The 19,419-nt window shown below is 34.0% G+C and overlaps 1 protein-coding gene across 1 annotated transcript in view; it reads right to left on the minus strand.

Moving 5' to 3' along the window:
- The window catches only part of LOC126808593 (pumilio homolog 1), a 46,448-nt gene that overhangs the window by 6,349 nt on the left and 20,680 nt on the right, over nt 1-19,419 (minus strand). Inside the window, exons 13-18 of the mRNA XM_050533421.2 lie at nt 16,734-16,883; nt 13,559-13,723; nt 11,888-12,020; nt 10,950-11,084; nt 10,013-10,271; nt 9,228-9,257 (exon numbers count right to left, since the gene is read on the minus strand). Coding sequence (XP_050389378.2) covers nt 9,228-9,257; nt 10,013-10,271; nt 10,950-11,084; nt 11,888-12,020; nt 13,559-13,723; nt 16,734-16,883 — 872 coding nt within the window. The remainder of the gene's footprint in view (nt 1-9,227; nt 9,258-10,012; nt 10,272-10,949; nt 11,085-11,887; nt 12,021-13,558; nt 13,724-16,733; nt 16,884-19,419) is intronic.

A 19,419-nucleotide genomic window follows, 5' to 3' on the forward strand; every position in this document is an offset into this window, starting at 1 on the left:
AGTTTTCTTAGCAGCATCTGATATAAAGTTTAAAATGTCAGGTATCTGTACTTGTTCATTAGTGACATTTTATAAAGTATAACTCAATGAGCGTCCTCGATGAAGGAATTCCCAGTACCATGTGTCCCTAGTAAAAACTCGATTCTACGTGACCTTATCGATGGTAAGAGAACCGTATTGGTATTAAATTCCATATTAACGACAAAAACTAACGTTTGTCAACACACGAGTTCGTAATGAATGTACAGGAAAACTGTGTTATATGGTAAACAATGAGGTCACGTGGGATCGCCTCGTCTATAAATTATGTCCCTGTATCTCTAGCGACGACGCCCATTCATTATTTCCAGACTGGCAATTGCAACGCAGCTCTGAAACACAAATTACAACTTGTATTCCATTAGAATGAGATTATTATAAAGAATTCTGTATATTGTATAGAAAAGCTTCTTTGCCCTATCGTCAGTTTTAAAACTATTAATTTTTGGTTATTAACGTAACCCCTATACATTATTTGATACTGTTATATTATATACAATTTGATCAAACTGGACTCCAGATACATCATATTAAATTACTCCTTAACTCTAGAATAAATTTCATTCAATAAAACATGTCGTTATATACATAGGTATTTATGTACATTGTTAGAATTTATACATGTACACCTTTAGAATACAATTTTTAGAACATGACTTTCTGGGCAGAATAAAAGAATGTACACCTACACCTTTAGAATACAATTTTTAGAACGTGACTTTCTGGGCAGAATAAAAGAATGTACACCTTTAGAATATGTTTTTTTAAATGGCTTTTATTTTAGCGCAGACCGGCTAATTTATTTGCGTACACCTTTAGAATTATACATTTTTATAAATTTGCCTTTATTTATGTACATTTTTAGAATATAGATTTAGAGTTAGCTTTATATTGTGGCAGAATAGAATTATTTATGTACATCTTATACTTTTTCAAAAATTTAGGGCAGTCTAGAAATTATACGCTTACACTATCAGAATTATACATATTCATTTCCATAATTTGCTTATAATCTATGGCAGAATAATAGCTTTGCATACGATATCTTTAAGAACCTGGGGACGTTTTTGAGAAAAGGTTTAAGTCAAAGTCCTATAATAATATAAAATTTGTACAACTCAGTTTAATATAAAAGACTTTAGGATAACAAAAGGATAAATTTATCTAGAATGCAGAAGTAAGTTAGATATGATGCAAAGAGACGTGTCCGATATTTACATACAGGATTTAAGAGCATTGCATAGGCAGTGAACAGTAACCTGTGTTTTGTAATCTTTACAATGATAGAGAATATATTTTGTACAGTTGATATCTCATATTTTATAAGTAAGTATTGATGGTATATTTTGATTTATACAAGTTTTAATGTACCGCTCTTATTGTTTATAGTTATAGTCAGCAATACATCATAATATATTACATAGTCAGCAATACATCATTGTAATATATTACATAGTCAGCAATACATCATTGTAATATATTGCATAGTCAGTAATACATCATAATATATTACATAGTCAGCAATACATCACAATATATTACATAGTCAGCAATATACTATAATATATTACATAGTCAGCAATATATTTTTGCTTAATAATACTGTACAAGTAACTTTTTACTATTAATTCAAGAATTAAAACTTTTTAACTATTTCAATTTGTCAAATAAATGAGATAATACGCCGATCCAGGTGATTAAACAAGCAAGTTCCACCTATAAATATTAAATTCTAGCAAGTATTAAGCCTTCGAAAATTAGAAATTATCCAAAAATGAATGAAATGAGATTTAACATCCTTTTCATGGGTTACTGAAGGCAGGCTTTCCAATCAAGATAAATAACGACTAGTAAAATAACCTATAACATGAAGTAATAAGAGCAGTACATAAGTGAAGTATACATTTCTCTGTTATATATAGCTTTAAAAAGAAAAGGGGAGGGGGCTTCATAATGTACAATAATTTAAAAGAAAAAAAAAAAAAAACAGAAAAAGATACATTGGCACATTCTTGATAATTCTAGCTTTATAAACTGAATCTAATTTTTACAAAAATACAAGACATATTACTTCAATTAACTTAATTGATAGCAACATGTTTGAGTAAGAAAAAATTATTACACTAGGCAAAAAAGAATCAAGATTTCTAGACCAAAATGTTTAAAGGCAATTTCTTTTTGAGTTTTATTTTGTATAGTATACAATAATGTAGGAACGTTAGAGACAAACTAGTGAATTGATCCTGTAAGACTAAGCCCAGCAAATTTTTTAATGGAAGTTAATCAAAAGATAGGTTTTTAGATGGAATGACACGATAAATATGTTTATTACTTAATTAACAAATCAACGATAATCGGGATGAGTAATAGTTATATATCCAGTACAATCAAATAAATTTGGAAAACTGAATATTATTCACCATATCTTGAGTTCAGGATCAGTGCGAAATGTTTGATGTTATTCTGACTGGAAGAAAATTAAACAGAAAATGCCTTTATCCATTTTTAGTAGAAATTACATCTTAATTCATTCTATTGTTCAAAAAAATATGTTAATATTTGTAAATATGTTCAATTTTGTAACTTCTCTATCTACAGTAGATGATTAAACTCCATATACATACACTATAATAATACAACTATACACAATATATAGAATGACTGGTTAATCAAAGCTAAACCACAACAGATAGAAAATACAGTAACTACAATATATAGAACATCAAGTCTTAATATGACATCTACAAGTACGGTTAAATATTCACAAAAAAACATAAAGACAAGGTATGCATGGATATAATAAACACTTCACTGTTTAATAACAACGGTTTGTAAAATACATACACGTCATGTTTTAAGTTGACATTTTGTAACACACAGGTCATTTTTTTTTAAGTTGACATTTCGTAACAGATACATGTCATGTTTTTAAGTTGACATTGTGTAACACACAGGTCATTTTTTTGAAGTTGACATTTCGTAACACATACATGTCATGTTTTTAAGTTGACATTTTGTAACACACAGGTCACGTTTTCAAGTTTTACCAAATGTAGCCTGTATGAGTTACAAAACATGGTTATCAAATAACAGATGTAGTTATATATCTTGTATTGTGTTTTATTGTAAATATTTAACATATCTTTGACCAATTAAAAAAAAAAAAAATATTCGCAAAAAATGTGCTTTCAAATATATGTATACAGAAAAGCGAAAACGGCTCAAATATACATGACCAATAGCTAATTACATACTAAATTACACAAAATATATAGAAATAAAACAAATTTTTATATCTAAATACAGTATTCAATGCCTGCGGATCAAAATATTTTTCTAAATACAATATTCAATGCCTGTGGATCAAAACACTATTTTAAAAACAATGTCAGTACTTAGTTGAACATTGAAGATGTAAGGTTATTTCATAAATTCATTCAAAAATGTGTTGAAAATTTAAGGAATAAATCCCACATAGTGAAATAATGTGAAGTGTACAATTACCAGTGTTCGGGGAAAGCAATCTAAAATCCTCAATGTCATTACATCAAATAGGCCCATCTCTTTCCTACTTTTGATATTAACCGTTCTATAGAACTTTTCAGAATGTTTAATAAACAATGTGATTTTTTCAGTCTTTATTGCTACACACTTTCGATATTAAGGGTTCTAAAGAATGTTTAATATACTACATACTTTTGGAGTCTTGTTATGCTAGCATCATGTGCTACATACTTTTGGAGCCTTGTTATCTAGCATCATATGCTACATACTTTTGGAGCCTTGTTAATCTAGCATCATGTGCTATGCAAATATTTTGCCTTATCCCGAACACCAACAACTACCCCTGAATTTGATTTCCGAATGTGAATGAATATGAATTACAAGCATCAAGTGAAACAACATAGTGACTGGAGGACTACATTTATCTACATCAAAGGCACTATAAGCAATAATAACACCATAACACTTACACTAATAACATACAGATAATATATAGATAGTAACCATGACAACCATGTCTACATTAATAATAACCTTCTTCATGATTGGTTTACAATAGATGTAAAATAATGTTACAGGCAGGTCTACATAAATTGTTAACAAAACAATCAACTCTTCATGCCATCGACATAAGTAGAGTTTATTATCGAAACAACGGCAGTAATGACAATCAAGAATAGATGATAATATATCACCGATATCTAGGCTCAAAATGAAGTAATCTTACTGAAAATTTCAGCCTATTCTCTTTTCATTATTTATTTTTTTTTTTAACTATTATAGCTCTTTATCTAATCATACCTAATGCCCCTTTAATTAATGCATTCGTGACAATAGTACAACTAACTATAAGAATAATTGTAGAATAATTTACCAACGATACACTCTTACCCATAACATTATTTTACAAAGATTCTCAAATAGTATTAACCACTTATATAACTCAACAAAATAAGATTAATTAAAAATGTATCCATCGAGGCCAATCAAGTAAAAAATAAAGACCTCAAAAAAGGTCACCAATTTTCAATGTTGTTAAAAAGGGGCACAAATTCTTTGATTGAGGCTCAAAACATAACAGAATGAAATATATCTAATTATGTACTACAAAGAATTGTAACTACCAGAAGTAAAATTATTTATAATGAAATGCTGTCCATAAAACACTCCGTTTCATATCTTTGTATCAGAGCTTTCACTTTAAAAAAAATTTGGCAGTCAACTTTCGAGGTTTGTTTACCTCAAGATATATTATTTTCAAAGAATATCCCAATTTACGTAAAAGTTACTTTTCTACACATAAAACTATAAATGGAACTAGGTTTCTTATTTCAAGATTAATTTCCTCTAAATTCGTATGTCATGGCATGTAAAATGACTGACAGATCAGTTCTTCAGTCAATTTCACTGACAGATATGACTGAAACAAACACCCTGGTTTGATTAATTGTAATTGGAGAGGTATTCATTAATAACCTTGTGTTTATCATCTATTTCTTAAACCTTAAGGTCTTTTTCATGGTAATATTCTTTGAAATTCGAATGTTATGACACTTAAATAATCCGATAGCCAAGTTCTACAACCAGTCACGATTGACAAATATGACTAACTCGGTGAAAATAATTCCAAAAAAAATACGCCCAGATGAAAACACAGGCATATAAAAATTATGTCTTTGAAATTCTTATGTTATGAAACTTAAATTATCTAATAGCCAAGTTCTAGAACCATAATAAGTTCTACAATAATTCCAGAAAAAATATGCCAAGATGAAAATGTAGGCATATACAAATTACAAATCTGCAGGTCATTTTGTCTTTGAAATTAAAAGTCGTAAATTACAAGATGGTGTTTGGATTGTACCCTGACGATAGGACAACAGATTTATACAATACTAACTATATATAATCGTACAACAATAATCTACAATAGATCTTATAGTTAAAAAATACTTCTCTCTTCACAAGTCAACAATTTATCGAAAAAAAATAAATCAAATTGATTTAGTTGATTAAGTTCATTATTAATTCTATCCAAAAACAAATACAATTAGATTCAGTACAATTTTAAAACTAAGCTATTCTTTACAAAACTAGTACTTATACTCATAAATAAAGAAAAGGGCTTTCCTTTATATTACGCCAACCCGCCATTAGGAGGCATACCAATCGGACCAAGATCGGGATTGTTCTTCAAGAAGAATTTCTCCAACTTGGCGAGAATGTGTTTACCGTAAGTGTATTTACGGAGTGTGGCAATGTGAGGGCGGATCTTGTGCATCAAAATCTTGCGTTGAGGTGGTTCAGCAACATCGATCATCTTCTGTACTACGTAATTGGCAAATTGATCTTTCATCATTGTATATAGAGAACTGTGATGTCTGAAAAACATGAAGGGCCAACTTGTTACAGGTTTACACTCCCCATTCTTAACAATAGAAACGAAATTTAACATCATACATTCTACACCAACAGGGCTAATGTAGAAAAGCAGTGTGCTATGAGAGAGAAATGGGGTTTAAAGGACAATATTGGTGCCAGTCATTATCACATGTGATAGAACTGGTTAAACACGTTCCAAATATTATTTTATCATTTTATCGCAGAGATCATTGCTACGATAGATGAGTAATCAATGTTTCAACAATAGGAAGTGACGAACGCAAAAGGAAAACACTGTTATCCCTCTATAAAACTGGCTGAAGTGACGGGTGATAACAGATACATGGGCGAATTTCTGCTCACTAAAAATTCCTTCGAAGATCAAAAGTTGTTATATGAGACTGTAAGAGTATATCTGACAATTCAAAAAAGTAATTGAATGTCATCAGATAAGAGAACACGAGAAAAATAGAAACGAGAAAAATAGAAACAGTCCGTACATTCACAGGTGTTTATTCATTCTATACTTATAAAAACATGGTAATGCACAGACTTTTTCTGTTTTTCTTTCATGTTCTCTTATCTAGTGGCAGTCAAATTTGTTTATGAATTGTCAGATATCCTTTCACAGTCCCATACAACAACTTTTGGTCTTCGAAGGAATTATTAGTGAGCAGAAATTCGCCCATGTATCTGTTATCACCCGTCACTTCAGCCAGTTTTATAGAGGGATAACTCGTGTTTTCCTTTTGCGTTCGTCACTTCCTATTGTTGAAACATTGATTACTCATCTATCGTAGCAATGATCTCTGTGAAAAAATATTTGGAACGTGTTACCAGTTCTATCACAGATGTGATAATGACTGGTACCAATATTGTCCTTTAACATCCACTCGACACAAACTAGGTCATTTTGGGACTAACATATGGTTTAAATTTATTTCAATAATTCGCTTGTGCGTAGGGGTCTTTAGCAGTGGGAGGAAACCGGAGGACCTGGAGAAAATCCACGAGGTTGGAGTGTGCTATGAATGGAAATGAAATGGGGTTTAACGTCCTACTCCGACTGGAGGAACATTTTGCTCGGGTAGCAGCAATATGGCCTACACTTATATTGAATTCCAACTGCCATGGGATCTTTTACGGGCATGTAAATGTGTACACAGGACCATGGTTTTTGGTTCTATCGAGCAACTAGACAGCTGTCCTTGCCAGGCCCTCCCGTCCTTCACCACTGACAAGGGGAAACCACACCAGAAAATCCTGATGCACTTTCTTGGCAAAAGCCAGGATCGGCTATCAGGGGAATTTTGCCCAGGCAGTGTCATTTCCGCCTTCTCTTCAAATTCTAACTTTCAAGATAAGTTTTTACATGCACACCAAAGGACTACACCACTAAACCTTTTTTTCATCCCATCCAAAGGACTAGACACTGTTCCTTGCCAGGCCCCTAGTCAATTACCACTGACAACAGGGGAAACCATGGCCAAAAATCCTGTGGAACTTACTCAAATAACACCGAGATCGAACCCCTGGACATAGCTAGCCAGTGCCTTACTGAACCGACTCATCTCCCAAACTGAAAGTTATGACGACAACACAATCTCGGACCACATCTAATATCTGGGACTTACAGATTACACCTATATCATTCAAGGAATTCAGTTGGTTTAGAAGATTCAGTAAATAAAAACAATCATGATATCCACTTACCCATCATTCATGGTACAAACTTCATCAATCAGTAGGGCTTTCTCTGCTCGTGACGAATGAGATACACATTTTTCTACCACATTGCTTCAAAACAAAATAAATCAGAAATGAGAGAGAGAAATGGGGTTTAACATCCACTCAACCCAAACTAGGTCATTTTGGGACTGACATTTTTCAATTTTTTTATTTCAATAATTGCTCGCGCGTAGGGGTCTTTAGCAGTGGGAGGAAACCGGAGGACCCGGAGAAAACCCACAAGGTTTAACAGGGAACCCTACACTCATCAAGTACAACCGGGGAATCAAAACCCCGCCAGTTGACTCAATGACAGACCTTATGATACAGCACGCACGTGCTAACCCTTCGGCCATCCATGGGATTTAACGTCCTACTATTCTGCTCCGACCGAGTTTCAGTGATATCCAAATTGATTATTATTATTATTATGAGTCTCACCTGGCAAATTTATGTTGACTTAGTAATAAAACTTTTCCTCGTATCATGTTGACAATACGAGATTTATCTTCTGGTCGTCCATGTTCTAGTACATGTTGTATAACGTAATTACCATACTGATCCTGTACCAATCTCTCAACTTGATCGTGTAGTTCATCTAATATAGGGGTTGTCTGTTCAGCCACACAATGTTCTAATATTCTCTGTATAACACGACATCCATATGGGTGGGTAGATAAAGTATACACCTGCAAATAACCCAAATATGTCTATGAATAAAGATGGCTTTATAATTAATTTTCTTCATTCAAATGATGAAATGAAATAATGTATAACGTCCTACTATTCTGCAACAACTGGACTTATGGAAACTGGCATATGCTATACAGTGTGTTATGAGGGAAATTTTGCACCGACTGCGGCGCTATGGCCAACTCTTTATTTTGAATTCCAATTAAGGATCTTTCACGTGCACGCAAATGTGTACATGGAACCTCAGTTTTCTGTCAAATCCGAAAGACTAGACAGCTGTCCTTGTCAGGCCCTCCGGTCCTGCACCACTGACAAGGGGGGAAACTACGCTGGAAAATCTTTGTCAACTTTCTCGCCCAACACCGGGACCAAACCCACAACTTCCAGGCTAGCGAGCCAGCGTCTAAAGTGGAGAGAGAGAGAGAAATGGGGTTTAACGTCCAATCAACACAAACTAGGTCATTTTGGGACAAACATATGGTTCAATTTTATTTACATAATTTGCCTGCGCGTAGGGGTCTTTAGCAGTGGGAGGAAACCGGAGGACCGGGAGAAAACCCACGAGGTTGGACAGGCAACCCCACTCCTTGCCACGTACAACTGGGGATTTGAAGCCACGCCAGTTGACTCAATGACAGACTTTGTGATACAGCGCGTGCATGCTAACCATTCAGCCATCCAACCCCCCCTGTCTAAAGTGGATAAAAGATGAATATAGGTATTTACCTGGCCTTTAAAAGCATCAATGATAAACTGTAGATGTTTAGGTTCAACACATTCAATACATTTCTGTACAACATGATTACCATTCTGATCTTTAACACACTTCAATACATGACCATCTAATTCCTTTAATATTTCTACCTATAAACATAAAATACATGGCCATCTAATACCTTTAATATTTCTACCTGTAAAAAAAAATATCTACCTGTAAACAGGTATTTAATTACAGCCTATTTCTAGTAGTGTAGAAATTTTCAGAAATGAAATCTGCACTAAATGGGCCAATATTGTGTCTTGCTTTGGTCTGCCATTTCCACAAACTCCCCAAATATTTTTAAGCCTTATTTTCTTCTGCGTTCTTGTCATTTGAAATATATTTGACAGTGTCTGCTAACCTCGGGGCCAACAAATGTTTTGTTTTAATGATTTATATTTGCCTCTTTAACAAACCGACATTAGATTCCAGAGCTTTCTGTATAAAGCCCGATGTCTATTTGCGTCTTACTCTGGAATATTGTATAAGGCCTGAATGTCTATTTGTGTCTTACTCTGGAATATTGTGTAAGACCTGAATGTCTATTACTCCAGAATATTGTGCAAGACCTTTAATACTGTACTTAAAGATTGAGTTTCTATATTAGCCTGTAACTCTTGCATATTTTAAACAGCCTTTAGTAATGTACGCAAAAACTGTTTACTTGAAATATACACATTGACTTTTATCGTCTGCTAGTTAACCCTCTGGGTGTGTATCACTGGACATGTGTACTGATGAGACAGGTCTTGATCTGCACATGTACTGCGGTACACACTGCAACCATTCTTTGTTTTATCTTCAGTGTGTGTTATATCATATGTCTCCATATACTTCATGTTTCTACTAAATGTAAATAAAGTATACTGAAGGTGGCTAGACTAATTTACTTTAAACATAACAAACCTGCATTTCTGCTGGTATTGATTCCAGAGCTTTCTGTATAACTCGACAACCATACATCTGCAAAGCTAAAGGCAACACATGACCTCGTACTCTCTGGGCAAGTGTGTTCTTCTGCTCGGGTGAACCAAACTCAAAGAACTTCTGTATGACATAGTTTCCAAATACATCGGTCATAAGACTATATGCGGCTGTTAATATTTCAGCAAAAACCATGGATTTCTCCTGTGTAGATGCTCGTTCTAATTTCTGCTGAATAAATCTGTAAATAAAATAACGCAAGGATTAAATGCAAATTTGATTCAAGAAAAAATAAATTTTGTTTTCATTTTTATGATTCTGTACATACAGAAATGATTAACTATTCCACACAAAAAAAAACAAGGAAAATACGGATAACGCTACTACTTTTTTTTTTTATTTTTTTTTTATAACCCTTTGGACAATGACACCCTGAACAATATTAGGCCTATATACTGGGCTCCCAGGGTTAATACATAATATTATGAACCCTTAGGACCCGAGCGACCGAAAACAGACTAGAATAATTTGGCTAGAGTACCGGGCAACTGGTATATCGGCCACCACAGGTACCTGTTTGTTACTGATTGGCCGAACAGGTACCTGTGGCAGTCGGTACATCAGCCGCTCGGTACTCTAGCCAAGGGGCATCCGGACTGGTCTTTCAGCCACTCGGGTCCAAAGGGTTAATAACAGAAATCATAAGGTTCAAATCCGAGAAATTTCTAATTAGCAAAATAGTATAACAACTATACCAGGTTGATGTTTGTATAATCCAAGAAAGAAATGATCGATAACCTGATCAGATTTGATTCTAAGGAATTTTAATATGATAATATGGATTCATTTAAACATAGATGCATCAAAAACTTGAGCACTTCACTTGAGAACTATGACAGATTGAAGTAAATGTGTATACCTTGAGCCATGCTGGTCCTGGGAAAATTCCACTACATGATTAGCTAGATCTTTCAGCTGTAAATTGGGGATACGATTATTACGAAAATCTTCTAGAAGACGACTTCGACCAGTTACCTCTTTTGACAGACTTGCACTGGAAAAAATAACATTCAGATTTATTGTTAATATATATTTAAAGTGGTAATGTTACCATGTATTATGCCATAATGTTAGGAAATATTTCTTAAACAGCTCAAATCATATAGGGTTTTAACTGTTCTGCATCATCAGGGCTAATGAACATGAGCATAACCCATGGCAGAGTGCTTGGTATAGCCCTTTATAAAACATTTGTTGTTTTAATGTGTCAAATAAATCAATAAGAAACTATGTGCAAAGTTTTGTTTCTGGACCAAAGATATTTCTCATGGACAGTAACTGAGAATGCTTTGTGACCTTGGGGCCAGGGGTTCAGTTTTTCCTGTCTAGAAACTTTTCTTAAGTCAGGCCATCCAACATGCACCACTGACAAGGAAAGACCAGGAAAGAAAATCATGAGGAAATCTATCCACGAACAATGATATGTCCTGGTTAGTTAAGTCGGCACCATACATCATACTGAGCCACAGTGGCTCCCAATACTTGTAAATGGAATGAGGCTTGGGATAATGAAGACAGGCATATGCCATGTGTATATGGGGCTTCGGTTTTTCATCCCATCAGAGTGACTATACATTGTGCTTTGCCATGCCCTCGGCCCTGCACCACTGACAAGGATGAACCATGTAGGAAAATACTGATGAACTTCTTTCTGTCAAAGCAAGGCTTGAACACGCGACCTTCAGGTTAGCGAGCCAACGTTGTACCCACCGAGCCACCTGGGCAGCCATACTTGTAAACAAACTGAGGTGTTCTTATTAAACAACCAACTTTATAATAAGGAAAGCTAATACCAACCTTCTGGAAGCCATGTTGCGATTTTGGAATAAAGATGAGTTACCAAAGAGACCATTTGCTGGAGACATCAGACCAGCACGATATTTAGCCTCTGCTCCAGGTGCAGCAGAATAAGGACGAGCTGCTCCAAAACCTACAAACAACCACAAATAAAATAATTTTGTTCAAAATACTTAAAATACCTTTTGTTCAAAATACTTAAAATAACTATGGTTCAAAATACTTAAAATAATTTTGGTTCAAAATACTTAAAATAATTTTGGTTCAAAATACTTAAAATAATTTTGGTTCAAAATACTTAAAATAATTTTCTTCAAAATACTTAATAATTTTTCTTCAAAAATACTTAAAATAACTTTTCTTCAAAATAATTTTGGTTCAAAATACTTAAAATAATTTTCTTCAAATACTCAAAATAATGAAAATACTTAAAATAATTTTCTTCAAAATAAAATGAAACAAGATTCAATGTCTTACTTTCCTGCACCAACCAAAGTAATGAAGATGGGCACGCAGTGTGCAAAGAAGGACATTTTGTTTCAAAAGAGTTATCTTTTCATGTGTTGCTAATGGTACACATCATCTAGACGCCTTCCCTTGCCAGGCTAAGTTAGTGAGCAGTTACAGCCTTTTGAATGCTTTAGCTCCGAGATAAGTTATGGTATCTTTAGGAAATCAAAATTTCTGCTTTCAGATGGTGTGAGATAGTGGGCATATTACCGAGTGTGAGATTTAAAATGGGTGTCTAACCTAGAGGGAGATCGAAGATGGGCATCTAATCTAGTGTGAGATTTAAAATGAGTGTCTAACCTAGAGGGAGATCGAAGATGGGCATCTAACCTAGTGTGAGATTTAAAATGGGTGTCTAACCTAGAGGGAGATCAAAGATGGGCATCTAATCTAGTGTGAGATTTAAAATGGGTGTCTAACCTAGAGGGAGATCGAAGATGGGCATCTAATCTAGTGTGAGATTTAAAATGGGTGTCTAACCTAGAGGGAGATCGAAGATGGGCATCTTATCTAGTGTGAGATTTAAAATGGGTGTCTAACCTAGAGGGAGATCGAAGATGGGCATCTAATCTAGTGTGAGATTTAAAATGGGTGTCTAACCTAGAGGGAGATCGAAGATGGGCATCTAATCTAGTGTGAGATTTAAAATGGGTGTCTAACCTAGAGGGAGATCGAAGATGGGCATGTAATCTAGCGTGAGATTTAAAATGGGTGTCTAACCTAGAGGGAGATCGAAGATGGGCATCTAACCTAGTGTGAGATCGAAGATGGGCATCTAACCTAGTGTGAGATTGACGATGGGCATCTAACCTAGTGTGAGATCGAAGATGGGCATCTAACCTAGTGCGAGATCGAAGATGGGCGTCTAACCTAGTGTGAGATCGAAGATGGGCATCTAACCTAGTGTGAGATCGAAGATGGGCGTCTAACCTAGTGTGAGATCGAAGATGGGCATCTAACCTAGTGGGAGCGAGTTTCTAGATAGATGTTGTACCTGGTGTGAGAATCAAGATGGACGTCACAACTAGTGTGAGATTCAAAATGACATCTAAAATACTAAGATTCAAGACGGACGACCTAACTAGAGGGATGTTTACCAAGTGCGAAATTCAAGATGGACATTGCACCTAGTGTAAGATTCAAGATGGATGTCTCACTTACCTAGTGTGAGATTCGAAGAGGAACCAGATAGTGAAGGAGGTGGTGTCATTGATTGACCAGGCTGTAAGAGTCCTCCATGACCAACAGGTGAACCTGCCATTCCTGATAATGAGCCATAATACCCTCCCAGTTGTCTTTTCACATCAAAGGATTCACGGCGTTGACCTGAAATATAATCTGCGGTGTTAAAATCTCGAAGCCCATTTCATTTTTTTTCGGAAAATACCTTATTTTGAACAGTTCACTCCAGCTAAAATGTAGTCAAAGTATTATTTAACATTTAATAAAAAAAAAAAAAAAAATGTCAATAGATAATCTACCAGCTATGATTCAATTGGATTAAAAAAAAGAGGCCCATCAAAGATTACAGATGGCTTTAGACCACAAGTTGACAAATACTGAGTAGACAACATTCATCATGCAGATTACTACAAAGATATCAAGCTTCAACAGTCAACACAAACACTCAATACACTATGGCAATTACAACTACTTACTAAATGTTTGATCAACATTACTGTTCCAGGTATATTCACTTGTTCAAAAATAAAACCTTTTTCTGTTAGTGAGCACCTCACCTCCATCTTTTGGATAAAGTTTTTTTGTTTTTTTTTTTTAAAAAAGACAGGCTTATTGATTCCTATAGTCTTTAATGTTTTCAAGCCTCTTTATATCTCTAAATCCTTGTCAATCACGTCCCTAGTTTTAAGCTTAATAATTCAGGGCTGTAATTCGAGAATTTATCAGATATCACTGCAAATCAAAGGGCTTTTTGTTTCACTTAACATCAAACTACATAAAGATTCTGAGAGAGAAATGGAGTTAATGTCCACTCAACACAAACTAGGTCATTTCAGAACTAACATGGTAAAATTTTATTTCAATCATTCGCATGTGCATAGGGGTCTTTAGAAGTGAGAGGAACCCATAGGAATGGGAGAAAAACAAGTTTGGACAGGCGACCCTACTCTTTGTCACGTACGAGTGGGTAATTGAAAACCATGTCACTTGACTTAATGATAGACCTTAGGAACCTACATGATTGCATTAACCATTCGGCAACCCCTCCCCGCCCCATAAAGATAGATGATAAATTCAGACTGTTCATAAAAAAAATTGTGCATGATGGATGGACAGCCAAGGGATGTGGCAGTTTACAACTACATTTTGTCTATTTCTAGTGATTATGGCAAAGGAAATGTGCATACAAAACCTCACACACACACAGACTGAGTAGGACTTCAGTTATTTACATGCAAAGATGAATACAAGAAAATAAAGATGGTCACAATAAAAATGCAACCAATAAAATATTTGAAATAGGTTGATGGCCATATTCTAAAATATTAATACCCTGACCTACTTACTATTCCTTTAAAAACAAGGTGCACTAAACAAAACGTTAGTTAATTAGTAAATTGAATTTCTTGTTTTTGTAATCTTTAAGGGTTTTCTTTTTTTCCTAAAATTTAGGAGACCATAAATTCAGATAGTCCATTACGATAATCCTCTTACAAAAATCCTGAATTATTGAAATTAAATCGATCCCATTTGATCAATGCTTAAAGTTTTGAATAGATACACATTGTGGAAAGAAAAAAAAAAGTAGCCATGAAAAAGCTTTTAAATCAATCACAGTTTCAGGATTCACACTATTATTATCATACAACTTTGTTTAAAAAATTTAACCACACATGATCTGGGTCAATGATCACGAAAAAGAAAACCAATCAGTTTCATCTTTGCTTAATAATATGAACTTGATAGGACGATAACCCATTAATGGAAATGAGCAGGATGTGCTCTTGATGACTATCAACATTGTTCTTTCACTGAAATAATGATTTCTGATTGGTTTTCCATAATGTAATCATTATGGGTCATGCTGCACCATATGCATTCTGTCAATGTATGTGAAAAGAATATCTGACCATACTTCTACAAGTCTTTACAAGAATAAGCAGCAGGCCCAGGTTTCAATTTGGCTCATTTCACCAAGTTCAAAATTAAAACAATCATCAGTGAAGAAACTAAAACTAACACCAACACCAACAACCAAGCATTCTAAAACAATTAAACCATCTCAATTTGTCAAATTTACATTAGCTATGCCATAAATAGTTATCACTGTAATCCGTAAAATTACACAGTTTGTACTAGTAATAGTATTAGATACATCCAACAGCCTGGAAATACACCACCTGTTACTGACATTGTCAGACACTAATCCAGGCTTTATTAGTCCTAGAAACCTGGAAATATGGCATGTCAAAGACATTGCCAGGCACTAATACAGACTTGTTAGTCCAAGAACCTGGAAATATGGCACCAGTCAAAAACATTGCCAGGCACCAATACAGGCTTGTTAGTCCTAGAGCCTGGAAATACGGCACCAGTCAAAGACAATTGTCAGGCACCAATCCAAGATTTGTTAGGTACAATCCTTCTGATGCCTGCAATGTCGTCTAACACAGGTTTGTCTTTTATCAATGTTTTTAATGTTTTTACAATACCCAATAGTCGTTTAGTGCTTGACATATCATCAGGTACAATTATAATCTTTATTTCCAGACTGGTATGTCAAATTAAGGATAAAGTAATTTGGACCAAAAGAGATGGCTACAAACCAAATACACAGGCGTTGGTAACGTGGAAAATCTTTCAATAACAAAGTATAATGTCTAAAAGTCTATTATGCTCATCTTCGTAAGCAAGATATAAAATTCAGGGCGCAAGTTAGTTTGGTTTTATTTTAAAGATTTTCCACGTTATCAACGCCCGTGACCAAATATACAAAATGTATAGATATATACAATCTGATTAAAATACAGATCTATATTTCGTTTCCTTTTTTTATACTTTCGATGGCCTACACTACATGAAGATCTAACCGGCTGTATTAGATATTGCTTAATCAATCAGCGTTGATGCTTCTAGCCGTTAACCCACAGTTCCGTGTATCGCACGCCAAAAACTCCCAGAACAGACCGTTTCATTGGCTAATCCGTCATTTCAACCAGAAAGCCGGTAATATAACAACTCTTTCAGATCTTATGTAGCATAGACAAGTAAAACGAAATTTTAAACTATAAAAAACGAAATGAAATAGGATCTGTGTTTTAATCCGACAGATATATAGGGAGAAATGTGGATTATAGGGGGGTCATGAACCTACCTATAATGCCTGTATTAGAAGATGTAATAGCATCAAGACCGGTATTATTGTAGTTGTTAGCCTGATGGTTTAAAGTTAGATTGGTAGAAATGGGCGTGTATAAACTAGGGGTCACCTGAGTGTAACCTACACTCGTTGATGGGGTGTAGCCTGCAAAATTTCGTATTGTATTGTCAGAAAATAGTATATTAATACATAAATATATACACACTTAATATTTTGATTTACCAACGGGGCACTTGTCATAAAAAAAAACAAAGTTAAACTCAATTCCTGGAGGATTATTGACTTCATATTTGACTATTAGAAAGTTAGGTTATAGAGTGACAAAAAACATACACCCACAAATGCCAAGTCATCCAAACACATTATGAATCTTTAGATATCATAAATTAAAAGCAAGATCTTTATACTGTATCAAAATATCCAGAAACTGACAAGGGAAATAACTCTAAAACTAATTATCAAACTGTAATTCAATGCAAAAATTAAAAAATTTAAATTAGCTCAGATGTTGATTTTTGAACAAGGGACATAACTCTAAAAGATATTAACAGCAATTGTTGAAATTCAATCTAGCTTCTTCATTTGACTAACATAAAAAAGGTATATAACTGTAAATATCAAGTAGATCAGAGGATAAATTTTGTCACTAGAGCATTCACAAGATTCTAATGGGCCATAACTCATTGAGTTAAAAATAGTTTGTTGAAATTCAATAGGTTTGTCTCCCTAATCCTAACAGGAAAGATTGGATGAGTGTTCACAAGAGAGGACTTTGGACTGACGACAATAAATGACATTTCAATAATGTGGGTGTATAAAAACAAATCCTACATTCCCTTCTAGCATAAAATACAGAAATGTCAATGAATTATGGCTTTTCAATCCGAAATATTTTAATGAAACGCTTTGCCGTTAAATTGACATTTTAGGTTTGCTAAATGAGTATTGAGAGGAGGAGAAAAGCCATGATTCTGATTGTGTCACTTTAACATCTTTTTGTAAATAATATTGGTTAACTGAATTTCCCTAATTTTTTTTCCCTTTTTAACTGAATCAGTAAATATATGTAGTTTAAATATATTAGACTAAATATCTAAAACCCATTATTATGTTCCAGTATATTGTTAATCATAAAACTGAGTTATTATAAAAGTAGTCTTCATATCAATGACAACTATATTTATTTATTTTATGATCAGTAGTGGAATACCGCGTTTTATCAGTGAAAAAGAAAGTGTCATTTCACTGGCTAGTTGTTTTTACCTAAAATGATTGTAAAATCAAAAATAAAAAGAACATTTGTCGTTTTGTCGTGAATAACTTATTTTATTTCATCTCTAAGCAAGAAAACGTTTATATTTTCAATCATGCTACGCATTCGAGAAAATATAAGTTTTCTTGCTTCTCGATGAAATAAAATATGTTATTCACTCTAAAACGACAAATATCCTCTATATATTTTTTTTATATTCAAGCCACAAGTTTATACTCTAAATTATAGACATTGTTTTAAAAAGGTTATACTCCAAATTATAGACATTGTTATACTCCAAATTCTAAACTTTGCTATACTCCAAATTCTAAACTTTGCTATACTCCAAATTCTAAACTTTGCTATACTCAAAATTATAAACTTTGTTATACTCAAAATTATAAACTTTGTTTTAATAAGAAATTATAGACTTTGTTTTAATAAGCTTATATTCCATATTATAGACTGTCTTATAAGATTATATTCCATAGACTGTTTTAATAAGCTTGTATTACAAGTGTATATGATAGCTTATATTATAGACCGTCTTAATAAGCTTATATTCCATAGACTTTGTTTTAATAAGCTTGTAATACAAGTGTATATGATAGTCTTAGAAAAGAAAGATGGCCGTTTGAAAATGTGAATATCATTAATTCTTTGGTGTCATTTTATCATTTAGCGATTGGGAACATGACAAAACTAGGCCAATTATATAGGACAACAATCACTGGTTTATTATAAACAGGCACAATGTTTTGATAAGGAATTATTTGTTATCAAAACACTGTGCTATGTGCGAATAGGTCTTTAACAGTAGGACGCAACCGGAGGACACCCAAGAGGTTGGACAGGCGACCCTACACTTTGCCATGTATAACCAAGGAATCAAACCACGCCAGTTGACTCAATGACAGAATTTATGATACAGCACGCTAACTATTCGGCCATGCATGCCAATGTGTGCATGGGACCTTGTTTTTTTGCCCCATTCAACTAACTATACATTGTCCCTTGCCAGTCGATAACGACAATAGGGGGAGAGAGAGAGAGAGAGTTTAACGTCCACTCGACACAAACTAGGTCATTTTGGGACTAATACATGGTTCAATTTTTTTATTTCAATAATTCGCTTGTGCGTAGGGGTCTTTAGCAGTGGGAGGAAAAACGACAATAGAATACTTATCGAAACATTGTGCCTATGTATAACAAACCGGTGATTGTTTCATATAATTGTTCTAGTTTTGTGATGAAAATCATTGAGTTGAATATTAATATAACTACTGAGCTAAAGAATAAATTCAATTTACTTTATTAGTATAAACCATAACATTAGGTTAGTATTAAAAGCAGAAGAGTTATTGCTATTAATTTGTTTAATATTCATTCAGTATTACCCAGTTTCAACCATAAACAAAACAATCTCAT

This window comes from Patella vulgata, chromosome 1 (genome assembly GCF_932274485.2).
Source record: "Patella vulgata chromosome 1, xgPatVulg1.2, whole genome shotgun sequence".
Lineage (NCBI taxonomy): Eukaryota > Metazoa > Mollusca > Gastropoda > Patellidae > Patella > Patella vulgata.